The 19,003-nt window shown below is 42.5% G+C and overlaps 1 protein-coding gene and 1 long non-coding RNA gene across 5 annotated transcripts in view; one reads left to right on the top strand and one right to left on the bottom strand.

Moving 5' to 3' along the window:
* The window catches only part of LOC139034454 (uncharacterized), a 32,758-nt gene extending 16,353 nt beyond the window's left edge, over window positions 1-16,405 (bottom strand). The window contains exons 1-2 of the long non-coding RNA XR_011486976.1: window positions 16,198-16,405; window positions 15,764-15,966 (exon numbers count right to left, since the gene is read on the bottom strand). This is a non-coding gene — a long non-coding RNA (uncharacterized lncRNA). The remainder of the gene's footprint in view (window positions 1-15,763; window positions 15,967-16,197) is intronic.
* MKLN1 (muskelin 1) overlaps window positions 1-19,003 on the top strand; it is a 377,738-nt gene that overhangs the window by 148,145 nt on the left and 210,590 nt on the right. The window contains exon 1 of one of the 4 annotated variants that reach the window (XM_020894367.2): window positions 16,469-16,592. The exons of 2 other annotated variants lie outside the window; for them this stretch is intronic. In XM_020894367.2, coding sequence (XP_020750026.2) covers window positions 16,495-16,592 — 98 coding nt within the window. In that variant the 5' untranslated portion in view covers window positions 16,469-16,494. Of the gene's footprint in view, window positions 1-16,468; window positions 16,593-19,003 lie in introns of those variants that run through there. One more of the 4 variants, XM_070465712.1, reaches the window with a different exon arrangement.

The following is a 19,003-nucleotide window of genomic DNA, read 5'->3' as shown; positions in this document are numbered from 1 at the left end:
ATAAGAATGGCAAAACTACTTGGAAAAAAATACAATTTCATTAGTGCTTAGAAAATGGAAATCATAACAATGTGATACCATTTTTATCTACCAGGTTGACAAAAACTTGAAAATTTGATAAAACTTCATTTTGACAAGGGTATATGTGAACTTTTACTGTTGGTGGAAATGGAACAACTGTTTCGAGGTTACAATTTGGCAACATCTAACCCAATTTTTAAATGTATATATTCTTTAACCTAGCAATTTCAGTTACAGAAATTTATCCTAAGATAGAGCAATACAAATTTCCAATGACACATGTATAAAAATGTTCATAGAAACAGAAATGAACATAGAAAATGTTCATAGAAACAGAATTATTTAAATGTTCATCAATGGGGCAGTGGTTAAATAAATTATGGCATATCCAATGATTAAAAGATCTTAAGAAGATCTGTATGTGCTGACATGGAAATATTTCTGATATATTATTAAATGAATAAAACAAGGTATAGGTGATTAGGAAAAGCTCACTTTCTCCTCCGTCTCCTTCACTATCTATCACATTTACAACACTTCTGACACCAGAGGAGTGGGAAATTTCCCCACATCAAGCAATTCTCTATGACATGAGCTGGGTGTCCTACAATTTAATACAGTCTTGACACCAGGGCTTCCCTTGTGGCTCAGCTGGTAAAGAATCTGCCTGCAATGTGGGAGACCTAGGTTTGACCCCTGGGTTGGGAAGATCCCCTGGAGAAAGAAAAGGCTACCCACTCCAGTATTCTGGCCTGGAGAATTCCATGGGCTGTATAGTCCATGCGGTCACAAAGAGTCAGACACGACTGAGTGACTTTCACTTTCACTGACACTATTTACCTGGACACTATCCCACAAGTTAAAGGCTCAGTCCTATGAGATTGCCCCCTACTTCAGATTAACCAGATTCCCAGGTTATCCATGATTTCTGTCTGATTTGGCTATAAACTGGAGGTTCCTATGATCTCCTACCCCTCGGATTGCATTATTTGCTAGAACAGCTCAAAGAATTAAGAGAAACAGTTATGTTTATCAGTTTATTACATAACAAAGTATAATGTAAAGGATCCAGATGAACCAGCTAGATGACAAGACACATGGGGCAAAGTTTGGGACGGTCTGAGGGCAGCAGTGATTCATCCTCCCACTAGGTGGATGTGTTCACCTGTCTGGAAGCTCTCCAAACCCCATACTATTGGGATTTTTATAGAGGCTTTATCACACAGGCATGATCAATTAATTCCATTTCCATTCCTTTTCCCCCCTCTCTGGAGAATGGGTGGTGGGGCTGAAAATTCCAAGCTTCTAATCCTGGCTTGGTCTTTCTGGGGACCAGGCCTCATCCAGGAGCCATCCAATAGCTCACCTCACTAAAATAAGAGGCTACAAACCCCCAGGAAATTCAAAGCTATTTAGGAACTCCGTGTCAGGAAGCAGGGTCAAAGACCAAATATCAGAACAAAAGATGCTCCTAGTGTTCTTATCACTTAGGGTTTAGTAGCTAGCTTTGTGCTGGAACTGGAGCACAGTTCAATGTATATATTTTCTATTATCTCACAATAGGATACTATATATTTGTATATTTCATGATCTGCTTTGTGGGAAAATGGTGTGTGTATATATACACACACACACACACATATATAATATGTTTATGTGGAAAAAATACACAAGAACTAGTTAACAGCACTTACATTGGGATAAGCAACTCTTGAGAGTCTCTTGGACAACAAGGAGATCAAACCAATCAATACTAAAGGAAGTCAACTCTGAATATTCATTGAAAGGACTGATGCTGAAGCTTCAATACTTTGGCCACTTGATGTGAAGACCCAGCTCATTGGAAAAGACCCTGATGCTGGGAAAGATTAAAGGCAAAAGGAGAAGGGGACAGCAGAGGATGAGATGGTTAGATAGCAATGAACATGAATTTTAGCAAACTCTGGGAGACAGTGAAGGACAGGGAAGCTTGGCATGCTGCAGTCCATGGGGTCACAAAGAGTTGGACACGACTTCGTGACTGAACAACAGCAACAACAACTCTAGATAAAAGTGGAAAGATTTTTCTTTCCATTTTAAGGCTTTTTGAAGTTGACTTTATTTTCATTAGTGGTGTTTTACTTTTACAATTAAAAAATATACACAGGTCGTGCCTTAAAACAGCTTTTAAAATGTCAATCAGTGCCCCTTCTGATACTTCTGCAGAAAATATTTAAATTACTGAAGCAAGATGAGGCTGTGGATAGATAAATATGCATGGGGATGCAAACATGCCAGTAGTATCGAGCCACCACAACTAGGCATATGATTTTTAGAATCTAGCTAAGCTGGATCAGTGCAGTTAGCAACTTTCTTAAGCAGCCTTGGGTCATTCACCTTTCTAAAACTGCACAGGCCATGCCTTTTAGCAAGATTCCTGTTGGAAAGTCACAGTAGCCAGCAAGGAAAAAAAAAAACAAAACACAATGCGACAGGATATTTTCTTTCTCCTTCTCTCCTGAGTTTTTTTAGGAATGTGGAAATTAAGATATAAACATGACTCAAAAGTACTGAGATATGGGGAGAATTTGCAAAGGTGTTCGGATGATTCTTGGTTTTTATAAAAGCATCACATTCGCGTCTGGCTGAGTCTCTTTAAGACACCCCAGGTAATAATCTGAGAGGACAGCCTCTATCAGGGGAACATTTTCTGTTCCCAGTGAAGTGGCACATTCAGTTCCTGGTACAGGCTCACTTTTAGTCATTTCACAGCAGTATCTTGGGAAGAAAAAAATCTCAAATACTTTTGGGTGATTTCACAAGTAAACTAAAAACAAGACAGTCCCTCTTTTCTCACAGTTCCCATTTGTTTACAAATTTTGAGTCAGTAAAACACGTCTGCCTTTGTGGCTATTTCTCTGCTGATGTACCTACCTTGTTGCCACTCTACTTGGGTACCTAGATTTATTGCCATAACATAGGAGGTGGACCCTGGACCACACACCCTGGTTTCCCATTGAATTGATGGTGAAATTTTTATTTTGTGGTTTGTGATTTGAAGGTTGTTCTGGGACACTGCTTAGAAACACAGGTCACTGTAAGTAAGACACTGAATCTGATCAAGGTTTGTTTGTTATTTTCTATGTTGTTTAAGGACATTAGATGAATGCTTAAATTTGTTATTGAAGAGTTGCCATGAATCCTGAAGATGCCCATACGGGATTATTATTGTAGGTTGGTTTGTGACAGCTGGCCTTGATTTAGTTATTTCCTCAAGAAGGCACTTTGAACAATTATTTAAATGCCTCCCCTCTGCAATTACAATAATAATGATGATGATGATTTTGTAACTGAATATGTAATTCAAGATGCAAACACTCAACTACTGTTTTTAGCTTGCTTCTCTTTCTACATGGATGTCAGCTGCTGTTGTCAGGATGACTGAAGAACAGAGAACCATTTTTCTATTGAGGGTCATCAAACTACATTAAAAAAAGTAAGCGAAGGTCAATATAGGAAGTCCTAAGAAAAATAATGATTATAGTTAGTATTTAAGGAGTGCTAAACTACAAGCAAGTATTTTTTTTTCTCCTTGGAGAGAAAAAAGATAGTATTTTCAGAACTTACCTGCTTTTAAAATGAACAAATTTCTTATTTAATAATTATAAATATCTGACAATGGTTTTGTTCTATAGCACAGTCAATGAAGGAGCCACAAGTGGGGAAGATGGTGAAATAGAGGAGGGAGGTGTGTGTTGCTGATAACCAGGAGACAATATAGAGTAAAAGAAATGGAGTTAGACGCAGAAGGACAGGAAGATGCAGAAGGTCATATAGATAAACAAGAGGTAGGAGGAATAAGAAAGACAGTAATAGGGTGGGAGAACAGGTGAAGGAGATAGGTAGATAGGAAGAGAGAAGTGGAAGAGAAACATGAATAAAGAAAGAGGAGACAACAGACTGAGTATTGTGGGGGATTAAAAAAAAAGCATCTAAGTTTGTTTTTAAGATGAATGTGGGATCTCTAGAATGTGGCATTTATGCCACCATCATCTGCTCACAGTAATTCTCTGAAATACTGATCAAGGACTGCTCACAATTCTAAGCACTAAAATCACTTTAATTGTAGACCTGGTGGCTAAGGTGGGAAAGTTGACATGGAAACCTTGTAAAGTGTATGTCCAAGCTAGGTGCCATTGCAGTGTCTGGTTGCTGGAGGCTGCCTCCTCAGGAGAAACCCCAAAGGGAGAAGGGGAGCTCAGCTGTCAGTTATAGGCAGCTTCTGGCCTGCCACTCTCCTGAGGCTTAACAGGAAAAAGCTTTTGACCTTGACTGCACAAAGAAAGGGAGAAGGCGATGGCAACCCACTCCAGTAATCTTGCCTGGCAAATCTCATGGATGGAGGAGCCCGTTAGGCTGCAGTCCATGGGGTCGCTAAGAGTCGGACACAACTGAGTGACTTCACTTTCACTTTTCCCTTTCATGCATTGGAGAAGGAAAGGGCAACCCACTCCAGTGTTCTTGCCTGGAGAATCCCAGGGACTGGGGAGCCTGGTGGGCTGCTGTTTATGGGGTTGCACAGAGTCGGACATGACTGAAGCGACTTAGCAGCAGCACAAAGAAATGTGCTCATCAGAGAATCCCACAGTAAGGTTGGTTATTGTGGGGGGCTATGAGAGCAGAGATTCCAACATTAAACTGGATAAAATTAGGCCAAAGGCCAGAGGTTCTCAAACTTTGTACTATATGTTTAGTAAGTGGGATTGCTAAAAACTGATCCTGGAAGTGGGGGGAGAAGATAATTTTGAACTTATTTGGAAATATACAGGAAGAAAACAAATCAAAATTATCAATGTGGTAAGAAAGTCTGTATAAAAATCTACATTTGAGAAATAATTTGACCTGATTCCAACATCTGGTGTCCCTTTGAAGACAAGCTTCTATTGATGTGCTTAGATGGATCTAAGATGGGGAACCAGGAGAAATAGTTGGCTTTTCTGCTTGTTTGTTGTACTCTATAGCTCAGTTCAGTCCCCTGTCCCACTGGGCAATTCTGTGTTCCCTTACTTTTAGACCTATTCGAGTTCTATTCTCTTTGTGGAGCCTCCTAGAATTGCTATCACATGTGCTCCTATTTCTGTCATTCCCCAGTTCCCTCTATCCAGTTCCCACTGTTTCAGTAACACTGGAACTATAATAATCTTCCTATCACCTATCCTTGGCGGCTCACATGGTAAAGAATTTGCCTGTAATGCAGCAGACCTGGGATCAATCCCTGGGATGGCAAGATCATCTGGAGAAGGGGTAGGCTATCCACTCCAGTATTCTTGGGTTTCCCTGCTGACTCAGATGGTAAAGAATCCACCTGCAATGAGAGAGACTTGGGTTCGATCCCTGGGTCGGGAAGATGTCCTGGAGAAGAGAATGGCTACCCACTGCAATATTCTTGCCTAGAGAATTCCAAGGACAGAGAAGTCTGGCGGGCTACAGTCCATGGGGTTGCAAAGAGTCAGACACGACTGAGTGACTAACACTTTCACAATTTTCAACTATGCTAATATTCTTAATGAGAAAAGATAGAGGAGGAAGCTGGAACCCCCAATCAGTCCCATCCTTTCATGCTAGGTAACACAGACATATGTCCATGTATAGCAGCCTGGAGTCAAACTTTCCTAGTGTAGGAAGGGGTTCTAATAGGCTGACTTTCATGTGAAATAGGAAGAATAGGTTGCTTTGAAGACCCAAAGGAGGGAATGTCAGTAGACCTATGGGATTGTTTCTAGATTATTTTATTATGTTCTGGAGGTAGCTTTAATAAGGAAATATGATATCTGGCCTGTGGCCTTGCAGAGGTAAGGCTACTGCTAACCACTATGACTACCATTATGCTCTTATATTATATATGGCAATTCTTTCTGACTGTTTATTAACCTGTTTAATATCTGACTACTTGATTGTGAGTTCTTTAATAGCTAGGTGTATGCCAGCACCTGGCACATAGTAGGTGTTTACTGAATGGGTGGATCAAAGTTTAAGCATTGCAGGCAATCAAAGTGAGAGCAAGCAGGATGAAACAAGGGAGAAAAGACAGGAGCTAGTTCCATCTCCTCTTTCACAAAGGCCAGGTTTAATCCTGACAGTGATCACGGACAACTGCACTGAAAGATCCTGACTTGATGAATCCCCTTAACTTTAAACATTTCTACCCAGAGGGCTGGGATACTATTTTTTTGAGTCACTTTCACTTTTCCCAAAAGACCATTTGGTTCCAAATACAGTAGGAATCAGTGTTAATTGCTTTTTGGAATATTATTTTGTCGGCTTCATTTAGATGTGGTAATTTGCAAAGCAACCCCCAGCAGTTGACAGTTCATCCATAGCTGTATGGTGTTCAGACATTTCCTGGGATCCCTGCCCACGGCCTCGGCAGTGTTTGCCAGGATTTGTGCGTACCTGGGATTAACTTGGAATCAGTAGTGCTTTGTTGTGTCTAGAATTTTTAAAATTCTGAAAGGGTAAAGGCCCAATCCTACTTAATCCAGAAAATAAAAGTGTACTAACTCATAATTTAAGATTTAGCAGGTGTGTAAAGATCATCTCGTCCACACTTGGTGGAAGAGGAAATTGCAGCTCTGACAGATTCAATGACAAGGTCAGTTGGCTGGTAGCTGGGAGGATGGGATTAGAATCTATGTTCTTTGTGGCACCAAACTGTGAGCTGGGGTCCTCTGGATTTACGCCAGTGTGGATATGAGTATTCAAGTTACTATTTGTTTTTTTTTTGAAGCTCTTTTCCCTGGCTAGAGACTTTCTGGTCCTCCTTCACACATGCTTCAAGGTCACAGCTCAGACCAAAGTGTTTACAGAAAAACTAGGCACTTATGAGAGGATTCATTGCCAGTCCCTGCACTCGCTGTGCCCTGGCTTCAACCAAGCTCAGTAAACCAAGGGAGGGATAAAGTGGTCCCTGGAAGGAGGAATTTCTCAGTTTAGATGCCAACAGGCGAAGGGATGAATTCTGTCTGACTTCGCTAGCAAGTGGAGGCTGCTGCCACTGCTGCCACCTCCTGGGGAAAGAAAGACCTGAGCTTCATACCTGAAGCTAGTCTCAGGGTTCACCTGTCACTTGGGCAAAGCCCACACTGGGGCTAGGCTGAAGTTCCTTGGTTCTAGAAAATAAAAGGGATATCCCTTTACTTAGAAAATATTAGTATTTGCTTTTAATCTACTCCTTTTGGCAGCTTGTGCTCAAAGAAATGATTTTAAACAGAGATGACAAAGTTGCAATGAATTAATATGGAAACCATGAGGAAATAGAATTAAGGCTGAGGCAGAGCCTTAGGAAAACACCAGATTTGTTCTCTTGGCTTTGTGAATCCTAAATCCTGGGGGGGATGTTAGGAATGCATACACCTGAGAATTGTATAATAGCGAGGACACATTGGAGTTTTAACTCCAAAAATCCGAGTTCACTTGCAGGGCTGTTCTGAGGATTAATTGAGATAATATATAGGTCCCATCACTTCATAACAAACAGAAGGGGAAAAAGTGGAGGCAGTGACAACCTTTATTTTCTTGGGCTCCAAAATCACTGCAGACAGTGACTGCAGCCATGAAATTAAAAGATGCTTGCTCCTTGGAAGGAAAGCTATGACAAATCTAGATAGCATACCTAAAAGCAGAGACATCACTTTGCTGACAAAGGCCCATATAGTCAAAGCTATGGTTTTTCCAGTAGTCATGTAGGAAATGTGAGAGCTGAACTATAACAAAGGCTGAGTGCTAAAGAATTGATTCTTTTGAATTGTGGTGCTGGAGAACACTCTCTTGAGAGTCCCTTGGGCTGAAAGGAGATCAAACCAGTCAATCCTAAAGGAAATCGACCCTGAATATTCACTGGAGAGACTGATGCTGAATCTGAAGCTCCAATACTTTGGCCACCTGATGGAAAGGGTCTACTCACTGCAAAAGACCCTGATGCCGGGAGAGACTGAAGTCAAAAGGAGAAGAGGGTGGCAGAGGATAAGATGGTTAGATAGCATCACTAACTCAATGGACATGAATTTGAGCAGACTCTGGGAGATGGTGAAGGACAGGGAAGCCTGGCATGGTGCAGTCATAAGGTTGTAGAGAGTTGGATATGACTTAGTGACTGAATAACATGTAAGTTCCTGGTATGCAAGAAATGTTCAATGCGAATTATACTGAGGCAAATTTACTCTTATGATGTCCATGGTGATTTTCTTCATTTACTGACCAGAAATTGATTGATAGCTTCCATGCCTTTAATTCTTTTCAGTCTTCTGATCTATAGATGGTCCCTAGGCTAACTCATTTTATTTTTAAAAAATATAGTCATAAATTATTGCTATGGGCTGAATGTTTGTGGGCACCCCCCATCCACAATTCATACGTTGAAGCCCTAATCCCAGTGTGCTTTAGGTGGAGACAAGACCTTTGAAGTAACTAACTTTAGACACCATCAAGACAGTAGAGCCCCTCATGGGATTAGTGCCCTTACAAGAGGATAAAGACATGAGAGCTCTTCTCCTTTGGGCATGTGAGGGTACAGCAAGGAGGCAACCATCTGCAAGCTAGGAACAGGGCTCTCACCAGACACCGAATCCATTAGCACATTGATCCTGGACTTTCCAGCCTCCAAGTGTGAGAAAGAAACATCTGTAGTTTAAGATGCCCAGTAAATGTTATTTTGTTATAGCAGCCTTTGTTATGTTGACTAAGAGAAAAAGTGGTAAATAGAAGTGGGGGTGCTGCTGTAACAAATATCTAAAAATATGGAAGCAGCTCTGGAATTGGATAATGGGCAGAGGCTGGAAGATTTTTGAGCTGTCCGCCTAGAGGCAGTTATGGTGACAGCTCAGAAAGAGAAGAGCAGAGCTGGAGAGAATGCTTCCATCTTCTTAGGGAATATAAATAACCATGAACAGAATGTTGGTAGAAATATGAACAGTAAAGACCATTTTGGTCTCAGATAGTAAAGGGGGAACATGTTATTGGAAACCAGAGGCAAGGGGATTCCTGTTATAAAGTGCCCAATACTTGGCTGAATTATGTTCAGATTCTAGTGTTTTGTGGAAGGTAAGAATTGGCAGGTTATGAAATTTGGTATCTAGCTGAGAAAATTCCTAAGCAAAGTGTTGAAGGAGCTGCGTGGTTCCTCCTGATTACTTGCACAGCAAAGTATAAGAAGAAAGAAATGAATTGATGATGGAACTTTTAAGCAAAATGGAACCAGAACTTAAAGACTTGGAAAATTCTCAGCCTGTCCATGTTACAAAAAATGAGAAGCATGTTCTTTCTCATTTTCATATCGTAAAAAAATGAGAAAGCAGGACTGACGGACTTCTTGGATTTTACAGGAGTGGGACCATAGAACTATTTAGTTGGAACATAAGCTGTTCTTTAAGACAAGGGAAGACTCAGGATTTCCCTGGTGATCCAGTGGTTAGGACATGGCACTTTCACTGCTAAGGGCCAGGGTTCAGTCCCTGATAGAGGAACTAAGATCCTGTAACAAGCTACACAGTGTCTCCTCCCCCACCACCTCCCATCCCGCCCAACAAAAGACAAGAATGACTCTGAAAGCAATTCAGAAATCACAGGTTTTTAAAAGGTATATGGGTCGGGAAGGGGGCAGGATCACCTTGGTTTCAACAGGCCATACAGCCTCCAACAAAAGTCTTGAGAACAAGGCCACTACTTGACAGAGTCCTGGGTGGGTGTGTTTCTGGCTTGGCAGAGCTCCTGGGGCAGGGCTACTCCAGGTGGGTCCAGAACGTACAGTGTTAAGCCCAAGGGATTGGTCTCTGAATTTAAGAAATCATGGAGTTTGCTTTGCTAGATTTTGGACTTCCTTGGGACTCATTACCCTTCCCTTCTTGCTTCTTTCTCTCTTTTGGAATGGGAATGTCTATTCTAGTCCTTTTGGTTTCACAGGTTCATAGCTGGAGAGAAATTTTGCCTCAGAATGTCTCACTCACATATGATTTAGATGAGTTCCTGGACTTTAGAGTTGATGCTGGAATAAGTTAAGATTTTGGGGGCTGTTGGGATGGAATGCATATATTTTGTCTGTGAGGACAAACATCTTGGGGGCCAGGAGTGAAAGCAAGAAGTTGGCTGTCTACAAACCAGGAAGGCCCTCTCCAGATACCAATCTACTGGTGTCTTGATCTTGGACTTCCCAGTGTCTAGTACCATGAGAAATAAATGTTTGTTGTTGAAGCCACCCAGTCTACGGTATTTTTGTTATAGCAGCCTAGACTAAGACAACGAGTAGAAATTCAGGAGGAACTAAAAGATTTAATTCAGGAATATTTTTGGGTTATCTACTGTGTGCTAGTTACAGAGGATTTAAAGAATAATGTAGGTGTAGACCTAAAAAGTTTCCATTCATTAGTGAGTAAGTGAAAGTCACTCAGTCATGTCTGACTCTTTGTGACCCCATGGACTATACAGTTCATGGAATTCTCCAGGTCAGAATACTGGAATGTATAGCCATTCCCTTCTCCAGGGGATCTTCCCAACCCAGGGATTGAACCCAGGTCTCCAGGTGGATTATTTACCAGTTGAGCCACCAGGGAAGCCCAAGAATACTGGAGTGGGTAGCCTATCCCTTCTTGAGTGGATCTTCCCAACCCAGGAATCAGAGTGGGGTCTCCTATATTGCAGGCAGTTTCTTTATTGACTGAGCTACCAGGGAAGCCCCTCCATTAATTATATTAGGGAAAAAGAGACTGAGAATTAGGTGCTTGGATTCTAATAGATTTGGATCTGCAAACAGCCCACTTGTAAAATGACCTTAGATGTCACATTGAACATACTTGGGTATTAGTTTCTTCATCTGTTGCATAATATCGTGAAAAGAAATTCTTCTTTTTACAGCAGGGCTTGCCCACCACATAGCAAGCACACTGAGTATTGTGTTGTGCTTCAACTCTCCTAACCAGCTGGAGATTGTTAAAGAAACCATGAACTTTGAATGATCCTGGTAAGCTAAAGCAAGACCCTTAAAGGGCCTATCTGAAGACTTTTTTTCCTGACCAATGAAGTATGGGGCTTGTTTTAACCAATTATATATACAAAGCTGTGGATTTAGTCCAGCCTATTTAGAGCATTTGTTTGAAGCTTTAATTAGTACAACACATTATGACAGCCCTTCCTAAAAATTAAAAAACACCTTTTCCCCACTCAGTCAACTGATTATGTTCCTTTGCCTAGAAATAAAGTCAGCCGGATTTGTTTTGCTTTTAAACTCTTTATTATTTGACCATATCTTATATTTGACTGGGCTTCCCTGGTGGCTCAGACGGTAAAGAATTTGCCTGCAATGCTGGAGACCTGGGTTTGATCCCTGGGTTGGGAAGATCCTCTGGAGAAGGGAATGGCTACCCACTCCAGTATTCCGGCTTGGGGAATTCCATGGACAGAGGCGTCTGGCAGGCAACAGGCCATGGGGTTACAGAGAGTTAGATACGACTGAGCAACTCACACTTTCAACACTAGCAACGCTATCTTTGAATAGCACTTTACAGTTTGCTAAGTCTCTTCCCACCTGAAAGGAATGGGGATGTTATCAAACAAGATGGGCTTTTTGAAACAGAGATTCTGGCTCTGTTACTGACTAGCTATATTTCCTTGGATAAGTTACTGTAACAGTTAGGGTCCCAGCTGGAAACAGATGGCATTCTCAAATTGGGCAATTGGAGAGGTTTAATAAAGGGACTATTTATAAAGATCTGAGAACACACTGGGAAACCACAGGGAGCAAAGGGAGGGGCTGGTTACTGGAACCCAGTACCAGAGAGCTGTGTAGAGAGACCACCTGGGAGACCCTGTGACCTGTGGTTGAAGGGACCGATCAGCCCTCTGTGCTGACAGTTAGAGAGGTCAGGGGAAGGCACGCCCCAGGCTTACTCTCCTCCCTCCTGCACATCTGGGAGGGCAAACTAAAGATAACAAACAATTATTTAACCTTTCTGAGTCTTATTTTTCTTATTTGTGAAGAAGAGAATAACAATATTTCTCTCTCAGAGTTTGTGTGACAATTAAAATGAGAACTTATAGCAAACAAGCTAGGCCCTCTTCCTTTGCTTGATTTTCAAACCCTCCCTGTGAAGTAGATAGATTTTATTACAGTCACTTTGCAGTAGTGGAAAATGAGATGCAGAGAAGTTGACTTTCCCAAGGTTTCATAGCTAGAAAAGCAGCTGAACTGGGACTGCAAACAAGATTTTTGATGTATACTCTGGGTTTCTTTCCCTCACTACTCTGTAACCCTTGATCCCCTTCTCCAGAAGGCTGCCACAAATGGTTTCTTCTTTCCAGAGATGCTATACGCAGAGCTATACTGACTCTGCTATTTAGAGAAAAATTGATTGACCCAGGAATCAGTGCCTAAGCTTGCACTGATTGGTGAGATATGAAGAAGGTCAAGTGCTTATTTGAGGTGGTCTGATATAAGACTGACCAATATAGATCCCCACATTGGATGCTTGGCAATTCTACTTGGATATCCATTAGGCATCCATTATATAGTACATTGAAATCAGAATTCTTGATTGCTTCTACCTAAAAACTGTTCTAACCCTAAATCTTCCTCTTTCAGTAAAAGCATCACTAGTTATTCAGTGGTACAAACATAAGACCCAGGAATTATCCTTAATTCTTTTCATTTCTTCCTGCCTTCCCTCCCTCATCAGCAAGTCTAGCTGGCTTTACTCCCAAAATACAGGCCAATTCAACCACTTCTCTCTACTTCCTCTGTTAGTGCAAGCCACCATCACTTCTTGCCTTGGCTTAACCTCTTGTCAAGTCTCCTTCCTCCAACTCTTGCCTCTTTCCATCCCATTTTCTGTTTTGCAGAGTGATCAGTACAAAATGTGGAGTGGATCACGCTCCTCCTTGGCTTGAATCCTCACAAAGGTCTCCCCTTCACATTTCCATGTCATGACTCCTTACCACGACTTATTAGGGCACTATGTGTTCTGATTCTAGTCTCCCTCTTCATCACTATGCTCCCACCACACTTTCTTCTTCAACAATACCTTTCCCCCTCAGGCCCAAAGAACTTGCTTATTCTCTCTTCCCAGAATGTTTTTTATCAGCCTTTGCATGGGTGGCATTTTTGCACTGCACAGGTATTAGCGCAAACATTACCTTCTTAGAGACAGTTTCCCATCTGATCTAAATATTACTCCATTGTAGTCTTTTATTAGCACTGAAAGGGTGCAGAATAAAATTAGTCTAGTTGACTTGTTTACTACATTTATTATATGTTGGCCTGTCAGGATGTAAGCTTCATGAAAGCAGGGTCCTTGTCTGGTTTGTCTGTTTATCCCTGCCTCCCTAGCCTCTAGGACCGGGCCTGGCGTATCACAGCCTCTCAATAAATCTTTTTCTTTTTTGCAGGAAAAGACAGTGAATGGTGATAAGCCAAATATAATCAGTTACTCTCTTTGAGCAGTATTTGCTATGAGAAACATGTTGAGACATTATCACAGAGTAAAGGATGATTTCTGTTAGGAGATGACACGATAACTGGATTACTAGAGCTGTTGATCCCTGAAAAATGATTATCCATTGTCCAGTTTTCCATGAGGTCATCAATATATACTAATCTTTGAGTGTGGGGAACTAGAATGGCTGCCTACAGTTTCCAGGCCTTCCCCAGTATCCTTACAATAAAACCCATCAACTAAGGCAATTCCCCAAAGGCAGAGGAGATAAATATGTACCCTTAGGAGATCTGAACTATGGCTGACTTCTGTAGATTTTGAAATTTCTTTAGTCTTCTATTTCATCTTAACATTTATATGAATATGGGGTTCAGAATATAACATCCCTATCTGTATTTTTGTTAACATATGAATGCTTTAAATTATTCTACCATTTGTAAAATCTATGGTGCAGGAAAGCCGTGCTATCCTGGATCTTTACATTCTCTGAGGCTATCATACCTCAGGGATACATTTTTGTAGTTTGAGAAGTCCCTGGAATTCTTATTCCTTTGCAATCTAAGTACTCCTTTAGCAAAATTAATTCATTCTTCAATAAATATTTATTGAACACCCACTATACATAAGACTAACAGGGTTAAGGATACATCTATGAACAAAATATGCATGAATCCTACCTTCAAGGGAGTTATAGTTTAGGAGGAGACAATGAGAAATAAAGAGGAAATACAATAAGGAAGGAAGCTCAAGGTGACAAGGGAAATGTAAAAAAAAAAAAGGCACCTAACCCCAAAACAGGTGATGATGACTGATTTTCCAGAATGAAATAATCTGGAAAACAAGCAGAAGTTAGCAAGATGAAGAAAGGAGGGAGAGTATTCTGGGCTTGGCTTAGACCAAGCCCTGGAGACCAGAGAGAGCACAGAATTATAGGAGCCAATTCAGTCAGTGTGTTAGTTTAGTGTGGCTGGAGTAAGGAATGCAAAGGAGAAAGAAGAGAGGGAAGACTAGAGAGGTAATCAAAGCAGGATATGAAAGGCCTATGCTAAGGACTTTCAGTGTTACCCAAAGGGAATAGAAAGTCACTGAAAAGAGTCTTCTTAAGAATTGACTTATATGTGTTTTTAAAAAAGATCACTCAAGGACCATAACTCTATATCTGGAAAAGGACAAGGAATGATTTACCTTAGGGTAAGAGGTGTAATTAGCAAATTCTGAGTCCCAAACTAATTGAACTGAGTTACTATCTTAACCTTTATCTTAACCTTTTCCTCTTAAAAGTATCTCCCCACTCTGCCCCTGCCCAAATAACTACTAATCTTTGGAACTAATTAACCTTCTCTGGCCTCTACCACTGTCTCTGTAGTCCCAATTTCATTTCTGGGATTATACCATTATGTCAAGAACCAAATGCTTTTCTAACATGCTGCAACACACAGAACACATATGATTTTTTAAAGGTTAACATACTTCTATTTGGCATTCTCCATCTGAGATGCTAGCGGAGGCCACTACCAAGTTCTCCCCTGTGGAAGCTGGAAGTCAGGAAAGGATTTGAGGAAGTTTGGGAAGATTGGAAAAGGAAATGGCAACCCACTCGAGTACTTAATCACTTTGGGTGATTAAGGATTATAATGGGAAAAGAATACAATGAGAGTACTGAGGTGTTTCAACTCGGTCATTCACTAAAAAAAAAAAAATGCTTTGCTTGAGTTTTTCCATCAGTCAGGTCAGGTGGAGACGAAGATGCTGTGCAGCAGGAGTAGAACGTCTTACACAAGGAGAGAAGAGTTCTTGGTATTGAAGTGGCTAAGACAAGGAATAGATGTGCCCAACGCTAACTAACAGGTATTAGATGGGAACATGACCTAAAGCTGCTAGATAGTTCGAGTCAAGTGTTCCGTTTTTGATAAAAGAAGCCGGTGTGATGACGTGGGCTTGCCTGGTGGCTCAGACGCTAAAGAATCTGCCTGCAATGTGGGAGACCTAGGTTCAATCCCTGGGTTGGGAAGACTCCGCTGGAGGAGGGCATGGCATCCCACCCCAGTATTCCTGCCTGAAGAATCCCATGGACAGAGGAGCCTGGCGGGCTACAGTCCATGGGGTCACAAAGAGTCAGACACGACTGAGCGACTGAACACACACACGATGACCACATGGAATTCCAAGCACATAGGCTGTCTGTCGGTCCCTCTGTGCTCATCTTCTTGAAACTCTCTATCTCTTGCTCTTTCAGAATTTTGGGGCGAAATAAGTATCTGTCAGCTTAAAGTAGAAAGACTTACCAGCGGGAAGAATGACGACACCCAGCTTCCCGACTCCTTCAGGGTTTTTCTGGTCTCTGGGTGAATGTCATTACTGAGCAAGTGGATTGCGCAAGACGGGTCTGAGCGGGCTCCCAACAGATGCTTACCACGAAGGGCCTCACACACTGACAACAGCAGGGTGACAGGACACCCCAGCCTTTCCTCTCCCTGTCTCCATGTGACTGTGTGGAACAGGCGACAAGACATTTAAAACCAGGACAACTCCAGAAGGAAGGGCCGTTAGCTATGCCACTCGTTCCCTTCAATGCGTTTCTTTAAAGAATTTAGAAACTGCAGTGAGCTGTGGTTTCCAGTCTCACTGGCGGTCCCTTCTCCAAGTTCTTCTCATTTTCCCATCCTGGCCGATAACTACAATTTATTTCTTTTCACAATATTTTTGGCTTTTCCCTTACCTCAGCTTTCAAGAGAAGTCATTTAAGCCATTCCTTTACAAGCCCCACTGGAGAGCCCCTCAGGTGCTCACCCTCCAGTGCCAGTTTCCGCCAGTCAGTCATTCAGGGGGGCTCAGCGGCGGAGACCCCCAGGGTGAATAGCCGACCCTCGTGCGTCTCACTGCTTGACGCAGCGCTCACGACGCGAGACCCAGCTGACCGCCCAGGAGGGCCGCGGCCCCTTTAAGTGCAGGCCACGCCCCTTCCCTCCTCTCCGCTAGGCGGGCGGTCGGTGGCGGCCGCTTCGGTGCTGACAAGATGGCGGCTGGCGGGTCTGTTGCTGCGGCGCCCGAGTGCCGGCTTCTGCCCTACGCGCTACACAAGTGGAGCTCCTTCTCCTCCACCTACCTTCCGGAGTAAGTGCCGAGTCCTGGGCTCGTGCTGCCCTACTCTTCGGCGTAAGCACGACTCGGGCAGGGGGGCCGTGGAGGGCAGCCGTGCCGAGAGGCCCAGGCGGGGCCTGGTGAGGGGGACGCGCGGCCTCCGGAGTCTCAGTGCAGCCGCCGAGAGCCCTTGCCCGCCCCCGCCTCGGGGAGGGGTTAGGATTCGGAAAGCAAGGTCGGGGTGAAAGGGGCGAGGTGTGTGGCGGCGCCGGGACGCGTAGGACAGCGGGAGCCAGGTGATGCTGCGGCCGTGTTTGGGAGTTGAGAAGGGCTTGGGGGCGGGCGGCTCAGGGACGTGAGGCAGGAGTCAGGGCTCTCAGGCTCGGGACCGCGGACAAACTGGTGAAGATGTCTAAGGGCGTCCGAGGGCGCCGGAGACCCGGGAGAAGGTTCAGTCGGTTGCTGCGGGGACGAAGTGTAACGTGGAGAAGAGTGATTCTTCTTGGGGGAGGGGGGCGGTGGTCATTAAAAGCGATTAGCTCCAGAAGAGTGGTAAAAGTCACAGGCGGCCGAAAAGTTGTGAAGTCTTTGCAAGTGGGCATACGTTGTAGGATTTGCAGAGGGTACCGTTTCCGGCTGGTAGTTCTGAAAAAGAGAGTGGGCAGGAGAGACATTACAGAAGAGTTCCATTATATGATGGCTCAGAGCTTAGATTTATGTAGACACAGACCAATTTCCCAGTCCAGAAGCTCAAATAGAGACAAAAAAGTCTGACTTTAATGAATCTGACTTCCAACACTCACTCGGTCTGAATCTCCAACTTAGGTGTTAAAAAGAATTGCAGAAAAAAACCATGTGTTTTTCTGTAGCAGATTGCTTCTGAAATGCTGACAGTACTTTGGTTCAGTATTTACTTAGCTTTAGCTCATCTTGGAGAGAAGGAGCAAATGGAACTCCAGTTTTATCAATACATACTGATAGAGAAACGAGCTTAGTGAGGTTTTAAGATCTGTGCAGACCCTGAAGAAAAGTGCTGGTTGTCCCCCTGGACCATCATTTTACAAGTCCAGAAATGATTTCATGAGCAAAACAAGTTACAAGTGGTATGTTTTTATGTTACTGAACAAATAAAGTGACTAGATATGTGAAGCATAACTTAAAAAGTTTGCCACCTGTATTTCAAAAGTTCTTCACGCTTTCTCAAATGTGATTTCTCTAGTCAAATCAGTCAAAAATCTAAAAATGGATCTATAACTGCAAGACTCTGTCTTGATTGCCAGCCCGTTGTGGTGTTCTCCAGGTCAAGGGTTGGCAGTCAGGCCTTTAGTAGGATGTGGTTCAGTGAAGGAGGCCAAGTGACCTGTGGCCTGATGTGGCCTGTGTCCTGTTGATGGTTGCTGTGTGACTGTGTCCCTGATGGATAATGACATCCAACTTTTAACGTGAGCGTGAACCAGGTCAACATTCCAGCCCTCAGCTGGAGTTGAAATGTGCCCCTCGGTACTTGACTTCTGTTTTTCAGGGCTTACCAAATTGTTGAGTCTGAAGGTAATCATCATTTTTCTGTACCCAAGTTAGAATCACATAGAGTTGGGAACTGGTTTGGCATTGTTTGATCTAATAACTCTGGGAACATTTTCCTGGTCTCAAGTTAGACCGCTTCTAGGATTTCACTCCTTAAATTTCTGTTCATAGGGTGAGACTTGGGTATCATAAGTCTTACCTGAGTTAGGAATAAAAAGGGAAGCGTATGTTTCAAGCAGGCAATGATTTAGTGGGATGGCAACTTTACTTTGACTTTGTCTCATTATCTTGGCCCCAGATGTGGACAGCATACTAAGTTTGGAGTTAAGAGACAGCCATTTGTAATAGGAGAAATCTATTGCAATTTTCTCAGATATATTCATAAACTAGTATTTAGTACATATTTAATATTCAAACAATTTCATTTATTGTGTTTTTAGTCTTTATGATATTCTGTTGACTTATGCAGTATAGTTTTTATTTTAAAGCACTAAACTATTATAATAGGGGAGTAATCTGAACTTTTTCTTCAAAGGAGTTGAGTATTATGGATCTTGGGTTTGAGAGTTTCATGTCTGCTGGATTGGTATATGCCGTACCTGAATTTCTAATTGCAAATAAGGATGACTCTGGACTTCTATTAGCAACTAAGGCTAAGTTGTAGCTTTGTATGATAGGAAGCTTAAGAAAGGGATTGACTTTACTTACTTTGGCCCTAAAGTCTTAACAGCAATTGCTGTACCTTTACTGGCAGTGACAGACATGTTAAAGTCTAGTTTTAAATAAAGCCTTTTGTTGAAATTGTCTGAAAAAAAGTGAAAATGTTCCCTCAGTCCTGTCTGACTCTTTTCAACTCCATGGACTATAGCCCGCTGGGCTCCTCTGTCCATGGACTTCTCCAGGCAAGAATACTGGAGTTG

Source organism: Odocoileus virginianus, chromosome 1 (genome assembly GCF_023699985.2).
Source record: "Odocoileus virginianus isolate 20LAN1187 ecotype Illinois chromosome 1, Ovbor_1.2, whole genome shotgun sequence".
NCBI classification, from domain to species: Eukaryota; Metazoa; Chordata; class Mammalia; order Artiodactyla; family Cervidae; genus Odocoileus; species Odocoileus virginianus.
The sequence above is the reverse complement of the archived record's forward strand: the minus strand, read 5'-3'. Positions and strand labels throughout refer to the sequence as shown.